At 35.2% G+C, this 23,360-nt stretch overlaps 3 protein-coding genes and 1 long non-coding RNA gene across 8 annotated transcripts; 1 reads left to right on the top strand and 3 right to left on the bottom strand.

Moving 5' to 3' along the window:
- The first annotated feature begins 1,688 nt into the window (after positions 1–1,688).
- On the top strand, positions 1,689–6,668 carry LOC146903293 (cellulose synthase A catalytic subunit 7 [UDP-forming]). Of its 2 annotated transcripts, XM_085737769.1 has the most exons (13): positions 1,689–1,800; positions 1,896–2,091; positions 2,240–2,439; positions 2,527–2,623; positions 2,907–3,021; positions 3,141–3,407; positions 3,489–3,834; positions 3,929–4,192; positions 4,295–4,507; positions 4,629–4,839; positions 4,937–5,133; positions 5,235–5,588; positions 5,844–6,668. In XM_085737769.1, the coding sequence occupies exons 1-13, from the start codon at positions 1,726–1,728 to the stop codon at positions 6,423–6,425; spliced, it is 3,117 nt and encodes a 1,038-aa protein (XP_085593895.1). In that variant the 5' UTR covers positions 1,689–1,725; the 3' UTR covers positions 6,426–6,668. The 2 variants fall into 2 exon arrangements, with proteins under 2 accessions (XP_085593895.1, XP_085593894.1); XM_085737768.1 differs by having other exon boundaries at positions 2,240–2,623.
- Positions 3,062–7,319, bottom strand: LOC146903292 (uncharacterized). Its single transcript, XR_015023548.1, has 2 exons — positions 5,678–7,319; positions 3,062–5,613 (listed from the first exon to the last, which is right to left on the bottom strand). It is a non-coding gene; the product is annotated as an uncharacterized LOC146903292 (long non-coding RNA).
- A 618-nt stretch (positions 7,320–7,937) lies between these two features.
- On the bottom strand, positions 7,938–11,111 carry MEF29 (Pentatricopeptide repeat (PPR) superfamily protein). Its single transcript, XM_085737770.1, has one exon. The coding sequence runs from the start codon at positions 10,921–10,923 to the stop codon at positions 8,572–8,574; it is 2,352 nt and encodes a 783-aa protein (XP_085593896.1). The 5' UTR covers positions 10,924–11,111; the 3' UTR covers positions 7,938–8,571.
- A 693-nt stretch (positions 11,112–11,804) lies between these two features.
- On the bottom strand, positions 11,805–18,535 carry QWRF8 (QWRF motif protein (DUF566)). 4 transcript variants are annotated; one of them, XM_085737765.1, is made up of 7 exons: positions 16,716–18,535; positions 15,115–16,612; positions 14,867–14,986; positions 14,126–14,242; positions 13,948–14,037; positions 13,303–13,410; positions 11,805–12,373 (listed from the first exon to the last, which is right to left on the bottom strand). In XM_085737765.1, the coding sequence occupies exons 2-7, from the start codon at positions 16,465–16,467 to the stop codon at positions 12,308–12,310; spliced, it is 1,854 nt and encodes a 617-aa protein (XP_085593891.1). In that variant the 5' UTR covers positions 16,468–16,612; positions 16,716–18,535; the 3' UTR covers positions 11,805–12,307. The 4 variants fall into 4 exon arrangements, with proteins under 4 accessions (XP_085593891.1, XP_085593893.1, XP_085593890.1 ...); XM_085737767.1 differs by having other exon boundaries at positions 11,805–12,262; XM_085737764.1 differs by having other exon boundaries at positions 18,378–18,535.
- Between the last annotated feature and the right edge of the window lie 4,825 nt (positions 18,536–23,360).

Genomic DNA, 23,360 nt, shown 5'->3' with positions numbered 1-23,360 from the left:
ACTTTCTTTAACCAACAAAAACCACCCACCACCATTTATTGTTTCCATTTCCTTAATTAAAATCACATTTTTTTTTAAAGTTAATAACATGTATCATATTTTTATTGGTTGGATGTCAGAATAATCTCTTAGGTAAGAGTTCATGCAAGAATATCTCCTTGTAAGATTATGATTCTATTTTCGGGAGCGCGGTGACTTGACTATCCCTATAGTCATCATATCATAGTTAAATATATTCTGGAAGAAAAAGAGTTTTGAATCTGAAAATATACCAATGCCTAACTAATATGTTAAATTCCTTCAAATAAAACTAATATGTTGAATTATTAATCCAACATTTCTTTTATATGTGAATAATTATGTATTATGTATGTTATTGTGTAATGTCGTGATCTTATAAGATTGTGATAATATGAGTGTCTAACAGGGCGTGATTCTTAATCACATAAGTTTTTATTCTCTCTTTTCTTTTTTCTCTCTATTCTATTTGTCCAATAAAAAGAGGGAAAAATTGATTGTCATATATATGTTGTCTAAAACTGATTGTAGAGATACCATTCTACTGTTAGTAAATAATACCCACTCTTCAAAAAACAAGGGTTTGAGTGTTCGATTGTTTTTTTTTTCACCTTCAAATTAGCAATATTTAGTTGACTCTTTCCTTTATTTAATTTATCTAGATTAATTAGATTTTTCAGTTAATTAAATCAACCAAAAGCCAATGCCTAATATTTACTAACAATAAAATTAAACTTCATCCTTATTCAGATCAATTTTTACCTGAATACAATATGTCAATCTAATATATTTTACATTAGTTTTGTATTCTTAATTTTTACTCTCCTAATAATTTGGTTTATGCAATTAATATGAAGAGCATGTCTTGTATCGGATTAATATGACTATTTTTTGGTACAATATGAAATTAATTCTAACATACGAACATAACAAAAAAAAAAACCAAGGTCTTTGGTTCAAATCTAACTCCAAAAATGCAACATTGTTAAATTACTTGAGGGACAATTTTACCACTAGCTGTAGTTCTTCTCGCCTCGTGGAATAGTCTAGTCGCATGCAAAATGATACTCAGTTCACACAACAAAATAACCAATGAAAACATCAAAATAAGGTTCAAATATTTTTTATAAGATTTATCGTACTTTTTAATTATGATTTTTTGATAAGGTGTTTCTCTTAAAAAAATTATTACTTCAATGTAAGGTAACATTTTGATATATATCTGGTACAAAAATTATTCCCTTTCACGTTAATAGTCATGTAATCAATACGTTTGGTTTGGCACTCTGACACTCCATTGCTTACTTGTTTCGCTTGCTTGCAATATTTATTTTGATGTGTGAACAACCATAAAATAACTATGCAAAAGATACATGAAAAGGAAATAATATTCATAAACCAACCTTGTCTCGTTTTGCGCCTATAGTAATACAATTTTGAAAGATAGAAAAATAAATAGAAGAAACCAAAAAAAGGAATTAGTCGTTGTTGGAGATGGCATAGGAGATGGTGGTTGAATAAAAAGGAAGAAAGCTTAGCTTCAAGGCAATGGGGACCCTGCAACCAACACCAGCAACACTTATGTGGACACATTAGGTGTGAGGACACCTAAGTCTTTCAAAGCACCAAAATTTTCATACATAAAACACTAACTTGTTCTCAACCTCACCATCTCATTGTGCCATTTTCACCTGTCACCACCAAGATATGGAAGCCAGCGCCGGATTAGTCGCTGGTTCTCACAACCGGAACGAGCTTGTTGTCATTCATGGCCATGAAGAGGTAGTAATACTAACTAATAGAAATGAAAGAGTTACTAGAGGTGCTTGTTTGTTTTGTTTTCATGGTAACAGTTTTGTTGTGTTGTTTTGTTGCAGCACAAGCCTTTGAAGAACTTGGACGGTCAAGTGTGTGAGATATGTGGTGATGATGTTGGACTTACTGTGGATGGAGATTTGTTTGTGGCATGTAACGAGTGTGGTTTTCCGGTGTGCCGGCCTTGCTATGAGTATGAAAGAAGGGAGGGGAGACAACTTTGTCCTCAGTGCAAGACCAGATACAAGCGTCTCAAAGGTAGAATTATATATTGAACAAGTTTTTTTAACCTTTTTTTTACATGCATTAAACTTGTTAAAACATGAACTTTACATGATACAGTTTTAGATATTTGTAGTATTAAATTGGTTGATTAACTCAAATGCATATAACCAATGATGTTTAGGGAGCCCTCGGGTTGAGGGAGACGATGATGAGGAGGATGTGGACGATATTGAACATGAATTCAAGATTGAAGACAAAATGAACAATCATGATCATTCTGCTGAGGCCATGCTGCATGGGAAGATGAGCTATGGAAGAGGTCCTGAAGATGATGAGAATGCACACTTTCCGGCTGTTATTGCTGGCGGTCGTTCTCGGAATGTAAGATTTGCACCATTTCTAGTCCATCTTAAACTCGATAGAATTTGTAATTCAATACAACTAAGTTTTCTTGCTACATGCATGCAGGTGAGTGGTGAGTTCCCAATATCATCTCATAGTTATGGGGAGCAGATGCTATCTTCACTGCATAAAAGAGTGCATCCATATTCCGCTTCCGATCCTCGTAAGATGTAGTTTATAGCTTGTGTTTCTTAGACTTTGATGACAGCGATTGAAATAATTCATCAGCCCTCTTTCAAAAAAAATAGATTTATCACTTTCTTGGTTCATTTGCAAAACGGATTATGCCGAAATTGGTTTAATTTCTTGCTAAAGTCCTAATCTTTTACTAGTTATACAGGCCTTTCTTTTGGCACTGATTAAAATACAACCCTGAAATGCTTTTCTTAGCTTACTACAACATGGTGGATATGATTATAATATGTGGTATGCTGTGATCAAAACAGGAAATGCAGGGTGGGATGAAAGGAGAGAAGATGGATCATATGATAGAATGGATGACTGGAAATTGCAGCAAGGAAATTTGGGACCTGAACCTGATGAAGATCTAGATGCAAACATGTATGCCTTTCAGTACTAAATGCATTTCCTGACAATTTAATTCTAATGAAAGGATAGTAATATTTGAAAGATCATAATCAATATTAATGTTAGTTACTATACAATGTGAACCGATGCAGGTCAGATGAAGCAAGACAACCACTGTCAAGGAAGGTACCAATAGCATCTAGCAAAATCAATCCATATAGGATGGTGATCGTGGCACGGCTTGTTATTCTTGGCTTCTTCCTCCGATACAGACTTATGAACCCAGTACATGATGCAATGGGGCTATGGCTAACCTCAATTATATGTGAAATCTGGTTTGCTATATCATGGATCCTTGATCAGTTCCCCAAATGGTATCCTATTGATAGAGAAACATACCTTGATCGTCTTTCACTCAGGTAAAGGGACCTTCACTCCTGATTGTTGAAATACCAGTGTTTAAATATTTATATCGCTGAACAAAAAAAGTTGTTTATCAGGTATGAGCGTGAAGGCGAACCCAATATGCTTGCTCCTGTAGATGTGTTTGTTAGTACTGTGGATCCCTTGAAGGAACCTCCTCTGAATACAGCCAACACAGTTCTTTCAATCCTGGCAATGGACTACCCCATTGATAAGATATCATGCTACATTTCTGATGACGGAGCTTCAATGTGTACATTTGAAGCCCTGTCGGAAACGGCAGAGTTTGCTAGGAAATGGGTACCATTTTGTAAGAAATTTTTGATAGAACCTCGTGCACCAGAGATGTACTTCTCTGAGAAAATTGACTATCTAAAGGACAAGGTGCAGCCAACTTTTGTCAAAGAACGTCGGTCCATGAAGGTTTGTATTAATCTATTAGAATTGTTAAAAAAATATGAAGTTCTGAAATCAGTTTAAAGCTTACTCATCGAACTGTTAATTGGATGCATGGCAGAGAGAATATGAAGAGTTTAAGGTTAGGATCAATGCACTTGTGGCAAAAGCTCAAAAGGTTCCAGCAGGAGGGTGGATTATGCAGGATGGGACACCATGGCCAGGAAACAATACTAAGGATCATCCTGGTATGATTCAAGTTTTTCTTGGTCACAGTGGAGGTCATGATAGTGAAGGAAACCAGCTTCCTCGCCTTGTTTATGTATCTAGAGAGAAAAGGCCAGGATTTCAACACCACAAGAAAGCCGGTGCCATGAATGCTCTGGTAGAGTTACTTGAACAAACAGCTTTTGTTATTTTTATGATGTCCATTCGCCTTTCTGAACCACACTTACTTGACTCATCTAATAATTTATGTAACTTCCAGGTACGGGTCTCTGCAGTGCTTACAAATGCTCCTTTCATGCTGAACTTGGATTGTGATCATTATATCAATAACAGCAAGGCTGTCCGAGAGGCCATGTGCTTCTTGATGGACCCCCAAACAGGGAAGAAAGTCTGCTATGTCCAGTTTCCTCAAAGATTCGATGGCATTGATGCGCATGATCGATATGCTAATAGAAACACAGTTTTCTTTGATGTAAGTCACTGCAAGAAAGTCAACATCAACACGACATGATCTTCTTTGAAGCAATTGATGTTTTTGTAGTAGTGCAAGCTAATATATATATTACTAATTCCTCTTCTTTCTGTTATGGCAGATTAACATGAAGGGTCTAGATGGTATTCAGGGTCCTGTATATGTCGGCACAGGGTGTGTATTTAGAAGGCAGGCTTTATATGGATATAATCCTCCTAAGGGTCCCAAGCGTCCAAAAATGGTAAGTTGTGATTGCTGCCCATGTTTTGGAAGGCGCAAGAAGGTTAAGCATGCAATGAACGACGCAAATGGAGAAGCTGCAGGCCTAAGAGGTTCTAATTTAAAAATAGTCAGCAATCTTGACGCTAAATCCTTATACAAATTGATTTCATGTTCACCTGTTCTAATCCCTGTCACACGTCCATATAGGAATGGAAGATGACAAAGAGTTACTGATGTCCCAGATGAATTTTGAGAAGAAATTTGGGCAGTCATCAATTTTTGTGACTTCAGTCTTGATGGAAGAGGGTGGTGTACCTCCTTCGTCAAGTCCAGCAAGCCAACTTAAAGAAGCCATTCATGTAATCAGTTGCGGATATGAAGATAAAACTGAATGGGGGATTGAGGTAACACCAACATTGGCAGCCTAGGCTCTCATTGATATCTTACAATAGTTGTTCACAATAAGAAAATCAGCTCATCCATTATTTTGTTTTCCAAATTGCAGCTTGGTTGGATTTATGGGTCCATTACAGAGGATATTTTGACAGGCTTTAAGATGCATTGCCGTGGTTGGAGATCCATTTACTGTATGCCAAAGAGAGTAGCATTCAAGGGTACTGCTCCTATCAACTTGTCAGATAGACTCAACCAGGTGCTTCGTTGGGCTCTTGGCTCCATTGAGATCTTCTTCAGTCATCATTGCCCTTTATGGTATGGCCACAAGGAAGGGAATCTGAAGTGGCTGGAGCGATTTGCCTATGCAAACACAACCGTCTACCCCTTCACCTCCATACCTCTAGTTGCCTACTGTATTCTTCCAGCTGTCTGCTTACTCACTGACAAATTCATCATGCCACCGGTAACATTTTTAGTCTTTTATCTTCCTACACGATGAGCTTTTGAAATTATATTTTTTTTGACAAACATTACAATATTTCATTATATTACCTTCAAAAGCACAAGAATGATCACGATCTTTTTATGTATGTAGTAGGAATCCAACTTTTAAATCCATAACAGCTAAGAAATGCGAGGCATCCTTGTTCAAGGATGCTCAGAGAATTCATACCAAGCCTTTTTACTCAAAAATAATTTTTAATTGTTCATTCTTCAGATAAGCACTTTTGCAAGTTTGTACTTTGTTGCTCTCTTCTCTTCAATCATGGCAACAGGCATTCTTGAGTTGAAATGGAGTGGAGTCAGCATTGAGGAATGGTGGAGAAATGAGCAATTCTGGGTCATTGGTGGTGTATCAGCACATCTCTTTGCTGTCATACAAGGGCTTCTGAAGGTTCTTGCTGGAATTGACACCAACTTCACTGTTACATCCAAGGCAACAGATGATGAGGAATTTGGAGAATTATACGCCATCAAGTGGACCACTCTCCTAATTCCTCCAACTACTATCTTAATAATCAATATTGTTGGGGTTGTTGCTGGAATCTCAGACGCCATAAACAATGGTTACCAATCATGGGGACCTCTATTTGGAAAACTCTTCTTTTCCTTCTGGGTGATTGTCCATCTATATCCATTCCTTAAAGGTTTGATGGGTCGGCAAAACCGCACCCCCACCATTGTTGTGATATGGTCAGTGTTGTTGGCTTCCATTTTCTCTTTGTTATGGGTAAGAATTGACCCATTCGTGATGAAAACTAAGGGACCTGATACCAAGCTATGTGGAATCAACTGTTAAAAAGACTGGTTTGTTTTCCTACAGTATTCTTTGATAAACATCTTTATGTGAATTCTTGATTGAGAAGTATGATGTGTGGATCAACAAAGCTTAGATGCACAAGAATGAATGAGCAAAGAGTGGATTATTAGGAAGTGCAAATGCAGTTTTCACATTTTTGTAAATGTAGTGGATATCTTGTGTTTTGGTTCAAATAACAAGGATTGAAAAGTATACCAATAGTACAGGTTTACGGTTTACCAATACATTGTTGCAAATTAGTACGTGTTGATAATGTTCTATCAAATGCATCTAAATCAGTATCTCTAATCCAAGTCATGTGTATAAATTGTATAATGAAGAAATTGCAACAAACAAGAAAAGAAACAGAATCTTCATTCAATTAGTTTTTCACAATCATGAAAGCATTAAGTCAGTTACATCATGATGAGTTAAATTGATTTACATAATAACATAAACATTAACATATTTCATGTAGCATTTGGCAGGACTATTTGAATTGTCTAGGTTTTCTGTTTCTTCCTCTACAATCTTTACAAGTTATGCACTAGTAGGTTGGTACAAAGTAAGAATATAAAACAGTAAATGATCCTTAAAACCTGGAGTCCTGGACTAAGAAACAGGGCAGGAAATAGAACTTACTTGACTAACTTATTGATAGCTAATGGTCTGGGTTTTTGCTACTAAAAGAAGTGTCTTCGAGATTTCCCATAATATATGATTCTGGATTTGTTGCCCTGTAAATTACAAATGTTTTTTGCAATTGAACTACTAAATTAGCTTTCCTTTGTTTCCTCATATGTAAAACAGGGAAGTTGAGTTCATATACAAAATTCAGACAAAGAAGTAGAGTTTGTTTAACTTGATATAATGTCAACATCGAAAAGATTGCTTAACCCACCCAAACTATGATGTAACTTTTTGTCTTTTAGAGTGAAAATAGAAAGCACCGACATTTTATCCATCTATTACCAGGTAGCCTTCTTTATTTATTTATTTGCTTAAATAAACTTTTGGTCTCTTTGTTTTTGCTGATTTATGTATGATTTTGCTTCCCACATTTCCAAATCCAAAAATATAGTCGCTCTTGTTATAATAAATATTATAGTTTTTATTATTTAGGTTGAAATATCTATCCAAATTGTCAACTTACAATAGTAAGTGATAATTACATATTATCTAGGTCCAGCCAACAGTAGCACACAATGCTACACTATGTAGAGATGTTGAATTTTCTTATCCTACATGCACATAGGATCATAGCATGGGATGCTTAATTTCTACATGTGTCAGAGTAAATGGAAAATGGGTGCAACAATGTTTGAAAGTGTGAACCAAGCATTTAATGCCTGTGGTTCAAATCTCTATAAATAGAGAAGAACTTCAGCAATGAAATACACACCACTTTTGAGAAATCAAAATATATCATCTATTCAGTGGCGGAGTAAATTTCTGAAATTTTCAAAATTGGGGGACTATATTTTCATATTTAGAAATGCAGAGTAAAGTCGAATCAACAAATGTAGGGGTCCAAAAATGCATTTTACCCTTTTCTTTTTCATTGTTAAAAGCCAACAAACAAGAGCACATTGAAAAATCATCAAGAAATGATCTCAGTATCCTGAAAATGATAGATCATACTTGGCAGCAAGATGGATCATAAATCTGAATTTGAGCAAAAAAACGTAATTAATGTGTTTAAAACGTCAAGTATATCAGGAAGAACGTCCAGTTTCCACAGTTGTTGTATACATTTTGTTAAAATGAAATGTGAGATGCCTATTCTTCCACCCCAAGTGCGTTCACCAACAGCCTCCCTAGAAGAAAATACCCCTTTTTGAAAGATGTTTCTGCATTTATGGTACTTTCTTGAACGTACACACTCTACCCTGTTCCAGTTTGAACATATGTTTAGTTCAAACATAACTCCAAGCTTGTGATCATCCATGGACACAGTGAGGTAAACCATGGATGAAACTTCCTTTAGTCAGGCCGGTGCTGTGAAATGTTGTACTTCTCAAGTGGAGGTTCACATGAGGGTTCGGACTCCATATCAAAATTGTAAGATAAATAATATGAAAGCAAAAGATTAGATAATGCTTCTGCTCCATATAACTTTAAGTGGTGAAAAAATATTAGTTCGGCTTCACCAATAATCGCCACAAGAACAGATCCCATCTTTGAAATGGTGGAATCTGTTAGCATCCCTAACCACTATCACTCTTTCAGTGATCTTCGATATAAACTTAGTTGCAGTGTGGCAATCTAAACAAACCCGAAGATTCTTGATGATCCTGATCTCGGTACCAGGTTCAGTGGTGATAAGGCCAAAAGCTATGGCTAACTTCTCACTATGAACATTCACCGCGAGTTCTTTTTCCTCTTCTTCCACGTCATGTAAAGCAGGGACTATTTCTGCCTGATACCCCATCTCCCTCATCTTGCCCGTTAACTTCTCCAGCTTTGCATAAATATCGGTTGCATGAGAATGAGAACGATCACCAGATACAAAGACATGGGGGGTCCCATTAACCTCAATTAGAGTGCACCCTGGACTCTTTGCCAGTTTTCTTTTCTTAACAACTTGGCGTATTGAAGCAGCCTTTGGGAAGTTTCTCTCTACAGAGTATATATTAGAAAGTAAGACATAGTATCCTACACTACCTGGATCGAGTTCAAATAGCCTTTCTGAAGCCAAGCGGGCTATGTCCGTGTCTTTGTGAATCATGCAGGCGCCAAGCAGTGTACCCCAGACAGCAGGACCCGGCTCAACAGGCATTTTCTTTATAAATTCTAAGGCTTTTTCTAACTGTCCAGATCGTCCCAGAATGTCCACCATGCATGCATAGTGCTCGATTAAGGGGTCAATCCTGTATTTATTGACCATATTATGAAAAATTTCCTCTCCTTCTGCTACTAAGCCAGCATGGCTGCAAGCATACAAGACTGAAAGAAAAGTGACCGCAGATGGATTGTACCCTAAATGTAACATCTCATTATAAAGCTTAAGTGCTTCATGCCCATATCCATGGAGCCCATAACCAAAAATCATAGTATTCCAAGTTACAGTATTCTTTTCACTCATCGAGTCAAATAATTGCCAAGCCTCCGAAATGTTCCCACACTTGGCGTACATGTCAACTAGAGCTGCCGAGACATAAATGTTTGGCTCAAGATTTTTGCTTTTAATCAACTGATGGACCCATTTTCCAAAACTTAGAGATCCTAGTTGAGCACAAGCTGAAAGGATGGTCGTGATGGTAACTGCATTTGGAGTGAATTCAGTCTTCATCATTTCCTTAAAAAGAGAGATAGCCGTCTCTGTCGAACCATTTTGCGTGTAACCCGAAATCATAGCATTCCAAGCCACCACGGTTTTCTCTGGCGATTCATCAAACAGTTGGCGAGCCAAATCTATTTCATTAAGTTTGTTGTATATAGCAGTGAGTGCAGTTGAAACGGTCGGATTCAAAATAATACGGGATTTCACACAAAACCCATGAATAGAGCAAGCCAAATACAGATGACCAAAGGGAGAATGCAATGGAATCAAACCAACAATTGTACTTGAACTGACTCTCTCACTAGAAAAAAGCAGCTCTCTGAAAAGCTTCACAGAACATTCAGTCTCACCATTGGCAGTAAACCCGGAAATCATGGCATTGTAAGCTATCAAGTCCGGCCTATTAATCCTCCTAAACAACAACCTCGCCGTGTTTGCATCCCCACATTTAGAATACAAGGAAATCAAACCGGTCAACACATAATCACAAAAACCAAACCCAATTTTCAAAGCCAAACACTGAATCCCCATCCCAATTTTCAACTCTTGCAACTCAGCAGCAGCAGGAAGCACAGCAGTAACAGTCGACGAATCCACCCTCACCCCATCTGCAACCATTTCCCTAAAGAGCTGAATAGAATCATCAAAACAACAATTTTTAACCAACCCATTAATCATGGTGTTCCACAAAACAGTATCTCTCTCAGGCATTCCATCAAACACTTTCCTTGCATACGCAACTCTTGAAAACTTGCAGTACAAGTCAATAAGAGCAGAACCAACAAATACATTAGAACCATACCCATCAATAATAGAGTGGGCATGCAGAAGCATCAAATGCTTATCATTAGAACAAGCTGCAACGGCGAAAGCGTAGGTGAAGTTATCAGGTGCAAGATTGGTATTTCGACGCAAATGAGTGTATAGAGAAATGGAAGAAGAAGGTGAATCGTTGAGGGAGAAGCCACGAACGAGGACATTGAAGAGGAAGATGTCGGGTTTGGAAACAGAGAAGAAGAGGGCGCGTGCATGGCGCGTGGCGGAGAAGTCGAAGAGTTTTTGAGTGAGTTTGGTGATGGTGGCGAGGTCGAAACGGTAACCATTGAGAATGAGTTGAGCGTGAGTTTGAGCAAGATGAGGAAAGGTGGAAGCTTTGTTGATTAGGGAAAATAGTGTGTTGCGGCTAAGTTTGCCACTGCTATTGCTGAGAATCATTTCAACTAATTTTTCATTTATGCTTTCGCGGGACACAATAGTTTGTGTTTTTTGTAAGTTCTGAAAACGATTTGTGTAGGTGGAAGGAACATAAAATATTTACATGTTAATCGTTTTTCATCAACTTCATTAGAAAAGTGTGTTTATACCATGTGATGTTGATAACACTTTCTTTTGAACTATCACGTTGACATGTCTAAAAAATGTTTATGACACAAAACATCTTTATTTACAAACATTTTCTCCTTATTGATTCCGAATTTAAATCTAACTTTACATATAAATGTGAACATCACCACAAATCAAGTAATCGAACATCATCATAGTTTTAAGAGTAGTGAATTTTTAACCCACCAGCTTTAAGATTAAACATTTATTCAATTTTTTGACATTTTTAAAAAAATTACTCTTATTTTCTCTTCACTTCACTTCACTTGATTCATTTGGAGTGGAGTGTTTCTCATGCATGGTAAATTTTCATACACATGAATCAAATATCAAACTCTGGATCATGGTATAGTTAAGGGACCCTAGGCGCCACCTAATCATGCAACACCGGATTGATATGAGTAGGGATCCCTTTATTTTACAAAAAAAGAAAATGGGGATATCCATTACTAAAATTTTAAGATTTGGTGGTGAGATCCATTATTTACTTTTTTTTTGTTCATCTACATCTCTTAAAATTGAGTCTTCTATATCTTTTGAGAAATGGAGAGGATCCATCCCAACTTAGTGGTGACATGTATTATGCATTTACATCTCAATTTTAGTAAAGGACATTTCCATTGCTTTTGAGAAATGAAGAGGATCTCTACAGTCCACATTATGTTGTTCAAAATCTCTGTCATACTTCGCGAGATAAATGTAAATATAGACTATTTTGCTCTTTTACTTTGCATTTTCTTTTCATTTGCCTGATACAAAATTACAAGTGGAAAGCTCGGGCCACTAATGTTAACTAGAAAGAAAAAGATAATGGTTGAACAATATAATTTCCAACATATTTGAGGGAAGAGGGGAACCAAAAAAAAAACCTATTTAAAAAATTTACACACTAATACTACCGCTTTGGGTGCAGCCGCAAGAGACTATTTCCTGTTAGCTTGGTAGCAGGTCAGGCTCATGTGTGTCTAAATTTCTGAGATGGTGTCTGGAACCATAGTAGAAGCATTGTAGACGCGCGACAAGGATGAACCTACACATTGTAGCTTCTATATGGATGTGCGTTGAAAGACTTTTGGACGCAGAAACAATCGCACTATGAGATTGGTTACTTTTTTACCTCCAAAGCTTGCTTGAATTGCATCAGATGCGTCCGAAGGCTATATTCCTCAACCTGATATCACCAAAGGACGCAGAAACAATCGCACTATGAGATTGGTTACTTTTTTACCTCCAAAGCTTGCTTGAATTGCATCAGATGCGTCCGAAGGCTATATTCCTCAACCTGATATCACCAAAAAAAGTATAAAATTAGAAACTAATACAAGAACAATGATAAAGCACGTTGCATTTCATTCCTCTCGGTCTAAGCCATAAATTGAAGAACTAGTTCACATAGCTTCGTTTCTTTCAAACTGTCCTTTTGTAAGGGACTGATAAAGGCCCTAGACCTTAGTGTTGAAAGGACGCCTCTTCCTTTCATGAAATGAAAAGAAGAAGAACTATGTACATTTGGCTTGTTCACTTCTTCATTCAGATGGAAGCATGGAATAAGTAACTATAGCCTTGATGAATATATTATATTTGTGGCATCGTGACCATCACACTCACACATCTATAGATAATATAGTTGCAGCAGTTATACTACTGGCAAACCATGAGGTGTGGTGGATAACGGTGTATGCCACATATATTGGTTAAATGCACACAAGTCTCTAATTGATCACGTTTTTTGCACTTACACCTCCACCCATTCATTATCAAGTTTATTTGAACAGTTTAATTATGTGTAACAGTTTTCAGATATTAAATGGCAGAAGTGAAAAGAGTTATAAAACTACACTTAAATGTCAGAATAGACAAGAAATAAGCATTTGACCATCGAAGCATTTTCACATTATGGCATGTTCAACTTTCCTCAACAACTAATTAATTTCTAGTATTTCAGTGAAAAATGAGGGAGTATATAGTAAAAGTAATAGCAAAGTAGGAAAGTTATAATAGTTTACAACCAACCCAGGTTCTTAAGATCTAGACTGAAGCTCTAGTATGATTCACTAATCAAGTATTACAAGAAAATCAAACTTAATGCAAAATTTGATAAGTGTGAGTGAAATGTATTCTCCACTAATTTATGCCCGTCCTTAGCATCATAAAATCGAAAAATCATATCTGCATAATTTAAGTTCATAAACTATATATTATGATTCTTACCTGCATAGACGTTGAAAAAGCCAGTAGCGCTTCACATTCATCAAGCATGGCTTTCTCCTGTGCTGATACAATAGCAACTTCAGAAATTAAGTTATTCATGCCCTCAACCTGTCAGACACAGTATTAAATTAGGTCAGCCTCTCGTAGAATATAAAATTTAATGAACGATACATAAAATATACTAACCCTTTAATGCCCAAGACTTCAGTTCTACTAATTTGAAAAATCAGAAGGAAGAAAAACATATTTTTAGGAACCTTTCTTTTGGTATAAAAAAAAACTTCCCAAAACTGGACAGAATTGAACAAACAAGGGAATAATTATATTGAAAGACTGAGAAAGGATAAAAAAGAATAAGAGAGAATATCTTCTCCAAGGGTTCCACTTCACAATAGAGTCACTACTTTATTCACAAATTTTACAATGATTCAAAGATACCCCGGTCTAACAAACAACTAACCAACTAACTAATTGCTCTAACACTCTTAAACTACTCTAATTCCCCTTAAATCTATATCCTAACACATACAACCAGCAAAAAGAGGTTTTGTATTAAATGTGTTGACTTCGAAAATAGCAGGATAGAACTAGCGCTAGGAGATTATGTGAACCACAGCAGTAGAACTCTTGAGACAGTTAACTCACCCGTGAGGACAAAGGGCGGATTGCAGATCCCATAGCTTGCATGACATCAACAGCTGAACAGATAGCAACCTTCAAGGGCTCAATATCTGCCTGTAGGAGTGTAAACATAGAATAATTGATGCTAGTGTCACTTCTTAGGTAAGTTGCAACAAACCAAAAGGCACAAAACCATGCATACCTTTGCCCCTCCGGTGAGTGGAAGACGAAGCGTGTTTGCCTCTAAATCTTCTACAGCCCCAGATAGAGCATCAACATGATTGCTTTCAAGAGCAGCCCAGTCATCAAGGTAGGCCATCTAGTTCATTGAGCACAAAAATTTTATTACTATTATTGAAAGTTGAAAAATTAACTAAGGAAAGAAACTAGCATCACATACAATAATTGATATCATATTAGATAATCAACGTTGTATAAGATTTCATATAATATCAGTATCTTTCTTGATCAAAATGTTTTTTAAAATCTGTAATCCACATCAAAATGTAACCAACCTCCAAACTATATCAGATTCTCGTAGCATACCACAGTACCCATTCTTCCAATGTTTTACTTTCAACAAGCAGAATGATAACCTTTCTATTTTTCTTGTCGATATAAAAGTATCTTAATTGCAAGTATCTCTTGGACTTTCACTAATTAAGACTTATGTATATTGTATAACAGATACTTATTTCAACCATTAACATGAATAACATATTATCAGATACTAACATAAACACGATTTTTTGATAAAACAAGGGAAATCTCTTGGTAAGTACATGTGTATCACTTATAAACTCCACAAAATTGTCTGAAACTAAAGTACTCAAACGAATTAAAACACGTGAAAGGACTGTACTACAGTAACAGCGATTTTTTTGAACTGATAATATAATAATAAAATATGATAGGAATATTTCAGTCAAGAGAAAAGTATTACTTGATCATTCAAAATAGAGTTTAGCTTCAGCTCAAGCTGCAGCTGTTGGAGATAGATTCTCTTTCTAGTTATCGACTCCCACATAGACAAAGTAGTGCTCCATACATTATACAAAGTTTTCTGCATCATTGAACAAATACTTGTAAATTGATGCAGGTAAATGATTCCAAATATGCAATTTATTTATGTAATAGAGGAAGTCCGCAAAGAAGAGTTTGCCGGATTGTCAAAGATAGCAAGCCATATACCTCCACAATTGCATTTTTAACATAAAACGCGTCCTCTGCTCTCGCATTGGCAAATCTCCATTGCAAGTATCTGTTATACATGAGCCTTAATTGGTGAGCATCTTCAACATATGCTGCACCTTTTTTCCCTTTTTTAAAATCGGCAATAAAGCTAAGCACTGATATTGAATTATTGGATTGGTTGGATGAATTGGTTGCCCTTATTCGACTTGGACTAACCCCTCCGGGAGGAGTTGCTGGCCTTGACCGAGATGGACTGACGCCTCTTGAACTAGAAGAGGATAGCGTTGTGGTCCTACTAGGTGAGGCAGGACGTGACCCTGGAGTTGTCAAGGACTGAGATCTGACTCCAGCAAATGCTAATCCTGTTTTACCTGATGTAGTGGCAGGAACAGATTTGCGAGTTCTTAATACCTGGAAGCTGTCATCAAATGCTTTCACCTCGCTTCCTATTCTACCATTTTCAACAAGCGACAATAGCCTTGCAACATCAGTAGATGTTTTTTGCAAGGGCCTGCTTACATCACCTGGTAACGAAAATCTTCTAAGTGAAGATACACCACTTCCTGGAACAGAACTGTTCAACGTTCTGGTTATCTTATCTGAATGATCAACACTTCTATTTAAGGAATTAGAAGATACCTTCCCACCTATTCTACTTGGCCACCGATGCTGATCTATCAATCGAGAATGCAAACTATCAACTGGTTTCGAGTTCTCAGACTGATCAGAGGCATTCTTCCCTTTAAGAGGACTCCTCCTTCTCTCTGGTGTAGGCTTTCGTGTATTTGGTGTTTCAACCTGCTTATGTGCCACGTTTGAAGTTGGCCGTAGAGTGCGATCAGAAGCACTAGTAACAGGCCTCTCTTTCTTGCTCACAGGTATCGAAATGGTATCTGACTGAAAAGAAACACTCAAACTTCGCATTGTGGAAGGCCATAGACTCTCTTGCATACGGCTACTGGCTGCCCTTCTGGATAAATGCACATCATCCTGAGCTGGTGTAGAAGGACTTGGTGGGGAAGTAGGGGTTGTAGGCCGCTTCCTCTCAGCTGATAGAGCTCTCTTGGGTAACAATTTGGATGCTGCAGTTGTTCTAGTGAAGCTGCTTGGAGATGGACATCGACGAGGACCAGATGGAGATGGGCATCGACGAGGACCAGATGGAGACGGGCATCGTTGAGGACCAGAAGCCGCTGCCGGAGTAGGTGACTTATACCTTGAACTAACTTCCCTAGTTCCAGAGCGCCTGGTGGGGATTGCATTATTCTTTTCAGCCAGGACCAGAGGGCGTCTCGGGGTCTCCCCAGTTCTATGTTTCCGTAATGCTTGCTGTGATTCACATACATCCATCCACTCTAACCCAATCAGACCACATTGATGGAAGTTTTCATTAAACTAAACCAAATATAGCAAGCAACTTTGGCACTCCAAATCCAATGGAATAAATGAACAGCGAAGATTATCCAGAAAGAAGATCCTTTTCTCTGCAATAAATCTGTCACAAATGAAAATAATAAAGTAAGATACTACAGACTGGTAAAGAGAAGAAACACAGAAAGAATAAACCACTTCAAAAAGAGAAAAATAAAAAAGCGCACATCTTTACAGAGACTCAGATCTGTTGGAGAATGAATTTGAGAATCGCAGGTAATTAACACAAGTGGGTATGTTTTTTTCATGAAAAAAAACCCAAATCCAACAAGATCAAGACACGGCAAGAAGAATATGGAGAGGGAAAACAACATCTGGTGTAATGGATGAGAAAAACTCGCGGAAACTGTCTCAACGTACATTTAACGTTTTTTATCATTAAAACTTGGTTTATGGTTAATTCAAGATTAATAAAAAAGTTGATTTGCTGGTTTAAGGGGGGTCCCCTTGGAAATTAGGGATAGTGAGAAATAAAATGGAATAATAGAGGGTATATAAGATAAGAAAGAGGAAATGCATAGGCTTTAATTTTTTTCCCCTTTTGTCTCTCTCACGAGAATGCCATGGTCTTGTGGGCTGGCAATAGGTTCACTCCACACAAACACACTCTGTCCAATTTCTTCTTCTCTCTCAACTCCTTTTCATGAAAGGGAATTCAATGAAAGTGATGCAATAACTTGCATTGCAGGCCCCAAATTTAACTAACTAATCTCTCCTATAACACCAAACTAATTAAGTTGCAACCAATTTAATCAATGTGTAACTTTTTCCTTAAAGATAATAGTTACCATATAGTAACTGCTTTGGCCTTTGAAGTATAAAATATAAATTTCCTCTTCCAAAACTTGCAAACAGAATATTATATTCAATAGAGCTAAAGCCAATTAATTATGTATTTTGTTTGTATTGATGTATTATATAGGAGTATGTACTGCATAATGTTTTATATTATTTTAATAATTAAATTGAAGGTGGAAGTTTGAACTTGATGGTGTTATTGTTGTATGGGAAATGGGCAAAGACAAGTAGATCCACGTGCAGTGATCATTGTCCATCCCCATATAACTATTGTGTAAACCTAACATGATACACAGACACCATTTTCTGCAACAACAAAAAATAAAAAATAGTAGAAAAATGATAGAGTGGTAATTTCGATTTTTGACACTAGTATGAAGAATATTGCTGAAATCCAAGAAGGAAAAAGTGAAAAAATAATTAACCTGAAAAATTGATTGAAAAGAAACAAAACAATGGGTTCAGAACAGAGATCCAATGACAAATGTCCGAAATAACACAGATTCATGTCTCTCTCACTGAAGACACGGTTGAGTGTTATCACACACAAACAAGTAGTACTACATACTAATGTTCATTCAATTTTATTCCCAGATTCTTCAATAAATCAATAAACACATTCAAAACTTTCTCAATTTTTTCACAATTTCAATTGCAATTAAATAATGAAAACTACCTTCAGAAGATAAATAATTGAAACCATATAATTAAAAAGCATAAAACTTGATCGGAAACAAAAACCTAAAGTATTTCAAGCATAATGTGGGAGTAATAACCAAAGTAATCATTAATCAAGATCCATCGAGAAATTTTTTTATAGAAAAGATTGCAGAAAAGGAAAATTAATAAAAACCTAATTAACTCAATTCCAATCTCTTGTTATAAAAAAAAAAACTCAATTCCAATCTAATTCACACGTTCTACTGATAATATAAGTTTCTCCGATCAGATTGAAAGTTAAAACTAAACAGCGAATCCACGAGAGAGAACCCTAAATAAAAATAAATAAACCAGTGATTGAATTGAATCACCTTCCTCGTGAAATCAGAGTCGTCGGAGATTGAACGGAGAGGTTACAGGTGGTGGCCAGAGACAAGCTTCACCGGCGATGGCAGTTTTGTGATTTTGAAAGTTAGTGGGAAAGAGAAAGCGAATAAGAGAGAGAGAGAGAGAGAAAGAATTAAAACTTAAAAAGAGGTAAAAAAAAAATTATGATTACGTGTTAAGGAAAAACTTTACTAATAAAAAATAAAAAAGAATTAAAAAGGGTAATGATAAAACGGTTTCAGTTAAGGAAAAAGGAGGGAGAGGTGGGGTCTGTTGTTTTCGCGCCACCAACTTCTAATTGTTCTTTTCCTCTAATCTAACTGCCATCACCATTCTTGTTCTTGTCTTTATAATTAATCATTTTTTAATTTTACTACACTTTTATTATTTCTTAATTCTAAAAGTACATCTTTTTTATCTCCAATTGCAACAATAATCATCGTTTGTAACAACGTGTGGGGTCAATTATTCATTCATATAATTTCTACTCAATATTTTAGGGTATGTATCATAGGACTTGCCGATTCGTTATTAGAAAGAATTAAAACCTGTAACATTTTATCCTCGAGTATTTCAAGACCTAATTAACATCAAATATCATTTTTAATAGTAATCAATTCCAAATAAAATAGTTTTTTTCTTTCTTAAGTTTTGATTGATTGTTTTTACTTCGCTTTCGTCGACTATACCATAAAATGATATTAAATGTCACTTTGTGACAATAACTCTGTCTAGTGGCATGATGCATGCAACAACGTATTTTTGACGCATTATGCCGTTTAGGTGTTTTCAAACCTCGTCTTTATGGATTTGATTTGATTCACAAAAATGGACGTAAAACTCCATAAACAAGCGTGTCCATATGTACAAGTACAATAATAAAAGACTCGTTCATTCCTCCTTAAAAAAAAAAGAAAAGAAAAAAGACTAGTACATTCATATGAATTGTGTAACACTCTGTTAATAATAAAAAAAATTATTACATTCATAATATGGCAAATTATTACACATACTTTGAGACCTACAACATTGACAACGTTAAAATCATTGAAAACCTAACTTCTCTTTTAAGATTGTTGATAATTATCAATGTATATAGTTACTTACACCTTCCGGTCACTAATATAAGCAAAAATTCACTTTTTAGATACATTCAATTAATGATATATGTAGTCTTTATTATATGTCACATACATCATTAATTGTATCTGAAAAGTGAATTTTTGCTTATATTAGTGGCCGGATGGTGTATATTAATCATGGTCAATACTCCCTGTGGTTCCTATTTACAAGAAACTTTTAGGTCAACAAAATTTGATGTATATGGTTAGGAATTTGGACCAAATACATTAACTTTTGTTAACTCAAATATCTCTTATAAATAGTACCGGATGGAGTATTACCTTTTTTCATACGGGTATGTGTGTGTGCGCGCGCGCGCTCTCTCTCCGATTTCATTTATAAGTAAATTTTGACTTTTTAAATTTATTGTTTAAATGATGTATGTAATCTATATTATAAACCATATAGACTGATGTCTTCCAAAACACTCGATTTATGATCATTTGTATGCTCCATGGATCCGATGCAATATTATGATTCTTGCATGGATTCATCAATCGCTATATGAATAGGTAATACGATATATTTTCTAGATTCACCGAATAGATAATGTGATCTATTCTCTAGATAATGTGATCTATTTTCTAGATTCATTATGGTGTAGCCCTATGGAAGAATATGAAGAGAATACTAGTATATGTTATCTTCTAATTTTATCATTCATTTAAACAATTTCATACATTTATACGAAGAGAATACCAAGTTTTGATATATTTTTTTTTTCAATTTTACCATTCATTTTAATTATTATATTTAGAATTTTATCCTTTCAGTAAAAAAACATATATCCTTATTTACCAAATAATCCTTTATTTATTTAATTGCACTTTTAGTCCTCCTATTTAAAAAATTATTGTATTTTGGTCTTTATATTTTACTTTTCTTTTTTGCTCCCTCATCTTATTTTTTGGTAATTTTTATGACATAGCCTATTCATTTATGACAACAACACATATTGGACCACATTGAATATTTGTGTCAATAAAATTATGTCTACCAAACGCTGCTACTTCAAAATAATTGTCACATCATTAAAAATGACTCAAAAAAAAAATGACATGAGAGACTAAAATTCTTAAAAAATAAATAAATATGGGGACAAAAAACCAACTTTGAAAACTGAGAGCCAACACTTTTTTTTGTTAAAAATTAAAATAGAAAAATAGAGGAATCAAAATGAATTGCATAATTTTCGATTACTTTTATAAAAAAGCAAACACATACGAGCACACCAGGCAAGTAAAATAATAAAGTTTATAAAAATAGATTCAAGAGAAAGATAAATTAAACTAATTTAATCATTATCTTTAAGGTTTTATATCAAAAGACACGCATACAATACACTTTATCTTTTCCCTTATGTAAAAAGTGGTTTATGAAATGAGGAAATTAGTTAGGGACTTGTGACTTGTGCAAATAAATAAAAGGCTAAATTGCATTTTTTGGTCCCTTAACTATTTAGGTAGTATCGCTTTGCTCCCTTAATTAAAATTCGATTTATTTTGGTCCTTTAACTTTCTCTCTGTTACACCTTTTAGTCCTTTTCATTAGTATTAATTCAAAAACGTTGGAGTTTCTTCATTTTCTTTTGGAATTTTTTTGGAATTTTTTAATTGTTGAAGGTTGATGGAGATAATATGAATATGAAAAAGAGGAGAAGAAGATGGAAAACCCTAACATTTTTGAATTAAAACTAACGTAAGGACCAAAAAATAGTTAATGGACCAAAAATGCAATTTAGCTTAAATAAAATATTATATTTTTCATTAAGGCTCTGTTTGTTTGAGGAGAAAAAGAGGCGAGAGAAGTTGAAAGGAGAGAAGATGGAGAGAAATGTCCCATCAATGGTGTTTGGTAGAGCAAAGAAATAGAGGCGAGAGATTAAAATTGAGTGGACCCCACGTTAAAATTCTTTCTCTGCAATGGTGCGAAGAAACAGAACTACCATTATGATTTTGGGTCTTTGTCAATTATACCCTTCCTATTAAGTAATAAAGTTGTGCATTAATTTTTTAGTGTAAGGATATCTTGGTCTTTTCAAAATTAAACACACTTCTTTCTCTTCTGTTTCTCTCTTCTTTCTCTTATACCAAACAACCCATCAAATCTATTCTATTTCTCATCTATTTCTCTCTTCTCATACTCTCTCTCACCTATTTCTCTCTTCTTATTTTCTTCTCACAACCAAACACACCATAAAAGATGAAGATAGCATTTTTAGCGACAATTGAGATTACATTCTTCTGATTTGACTTATAAGGACCCATGTGATTAAGGTGTTAAGAGTTGCCATCTTTACAACAAGCTTGTCCACCTTTCTCTTTCTCTTTCTCCTTTAATTTGAATTATGGCTTAATTGCTATTTTCGTTCCTTAACTATTTAATTAATATCGCTTTGGTCCCATAACTAAAAAAAAAGTCCGTTTTGGTATTTAAGTTTATCTCCGTTACACATTTTGGTCCTTTCCGTTAAATTTAATTCAAAAACGTTAGGGTTTAATAAAAACGTTAGGGTTTAATAAAAAAATATTAACTGCTATACATGTGTCATTATTGCATTGGATCTGGAAATTTTAATTATATTTTTTCCGGATCTTCATCATCTTCATTAAAACCTTCATCATAAAACTAGTGAAAAAACAACCTATTGTTTTCTTCTTAAATCACTACATCATCTTCAGCCTCTCATCACTACCATTAACAACAACACCTAATATTATCATACCCATAAATCTTCTAACAACAACACATAACATTGAGTTAAATTTCTGCAGAAATCTTCATAAATCCAAACCTTCGTCATAGGAACATTGAGTGTTGTTTCCCAAATCCAGCAACAAACAACAATTGATTAAATCCATAAGAAAATCCTCAAACCCAAATGAATTCGATTGAATCCATGAATCAACAACAACACATTTCCGAGATCCTCGTCATAGCTGACAGTTTAGAATGAGATTTCCAATTTACTGTAGCAAGCAGTTTGGAATTAGAATTAGGAGTGGATCTGGGTTCTGTGTTTCTTCTTAACATCCATCATCTTTTTTCTTCATTGAATTTTTTTTCTTCCTTTGTTTTTTTTACACTCGAATCTGGAATTGATGAATGGAAGAGGAAGAATAGTTGGTATAAAAGAATTGGTTTGGTGAGGGACAATCAGAGAAAAAGAGTTAGGAGGGATTTGCTGCACTTTTGCTTGAATATTAGGAGTTGAATGATTTAGGGATTTGCTGCAAAAACATGATGAAGGAAGAAGCAAAGATCCAAGATGGAAATTCATAAATGGGCATCGAAATAATGGTTTTTTGAGAGAAGAAGACATAAAGATTGGGGTTTTAAAAACATAATTTAAGTTTTAAATTTTTGATTTTATGTGTTTTTAATATTTCTGGTGAAGATGATGAAGAATATGAGGGAGGGAGGAAGATGAACCATTTTTGTTGAATTTAAAATTTCTGGTTTTTTAATTTTTGATTTTTTAATTTCTGGGTTTAAATGATGAAGGTGTGATGAATATGATGAAGAAAATGATGAAGATGAGAAAGAAAGAAGATGAAGAAATGAGAAAAAAATTAGTTGGTGATGATTCCCTATAAGATAAATTAGGCTTTCATGATCCAACGACCCTCTTTTGAGAAAAACGATCAAATGGTTAAAATTAAATTTTTTAATAAGGTTTACGGTGGATCACCTGAATCTTGGTCCATCTAAGACATTTGGGGTTAATCTATTGACGGAAGGGACTAAATTGTGTAACGAAAATTAACTTAAAATACCAAAACGGACTTTTTTTTAGTTATGAGACCAAACCGATACCAAAAAATTAGTTAAGGGACTAAAATAGC

This window comes from Medicago sativa, chromosome 8 (assembly GCF_051527215.1).
Source record: "Medicago sativa cultivar Bolivia chromosome 8, Bolivia_mono, whole genome shotgun sequence".
Lineage (NCBI taxonomy): Eukaryota > Viridiplantae > Streptophyta > Magnoliopsida > Fabales > Fabaceae > Medicago > Medicago sativa.
The sequence above is the reverse complement of the archived record's forward strand: the minus strand, read 5'-3'. Positions and strand labels throughout refer to the sequence as shown.

Bases quoted from the DNA above. Each gene is read 5' to 3' on its own strand.
- LOC146903293 (XM_085737768.1), top strand. From the start codon at position 1,726: ATGGAAGCCAGCGCCGGATTAGTCGCTGGTTCTCACAACCGGAACGAG. The intron at 2,092-2,239 runs GTAGAATTATAT...AATGATGTTTAG, and splicing joins CAGATACAAGCGTCTCAAAG to GGAGCCCTCGGGTTGAGGGA. The intron at 3,835-3,928 runs GTTTGTATTAAT...GATGCATGGCAG, and splicing joins AAGAACGTCGGTCCATGAAG to AGAGAATATGAAGAGTTTAA.
- MEF29 (XM_085737770.1), bottom strand. From the start codon at position 10,923: ATGATTCTCAGCAATAGCAGTGGCAAACTTAGCCGCAACACACTATTT.
- QWRF8 (XM_085737765.1), bottom strand. From the start codon at position 16,467: ATGGATGTATGTGAATCACAGCAAGCATTACGGAAACATAGAACTGGG. The intron at 14,038-14,125 runs GTATGCATGGTT...ACACTCCTACAG, and splicing joins CACTCACCGGAGGGGCAAAG to GCAGATATTGAGCCCTTGAA. The intron at 12,374-13,302 runs GTAAGAATCATA...TGGTGATATCAG, and splicing joins CTTTTTCAACGTCTATGCAG to GTTGAGGAATATAGCCTTCG.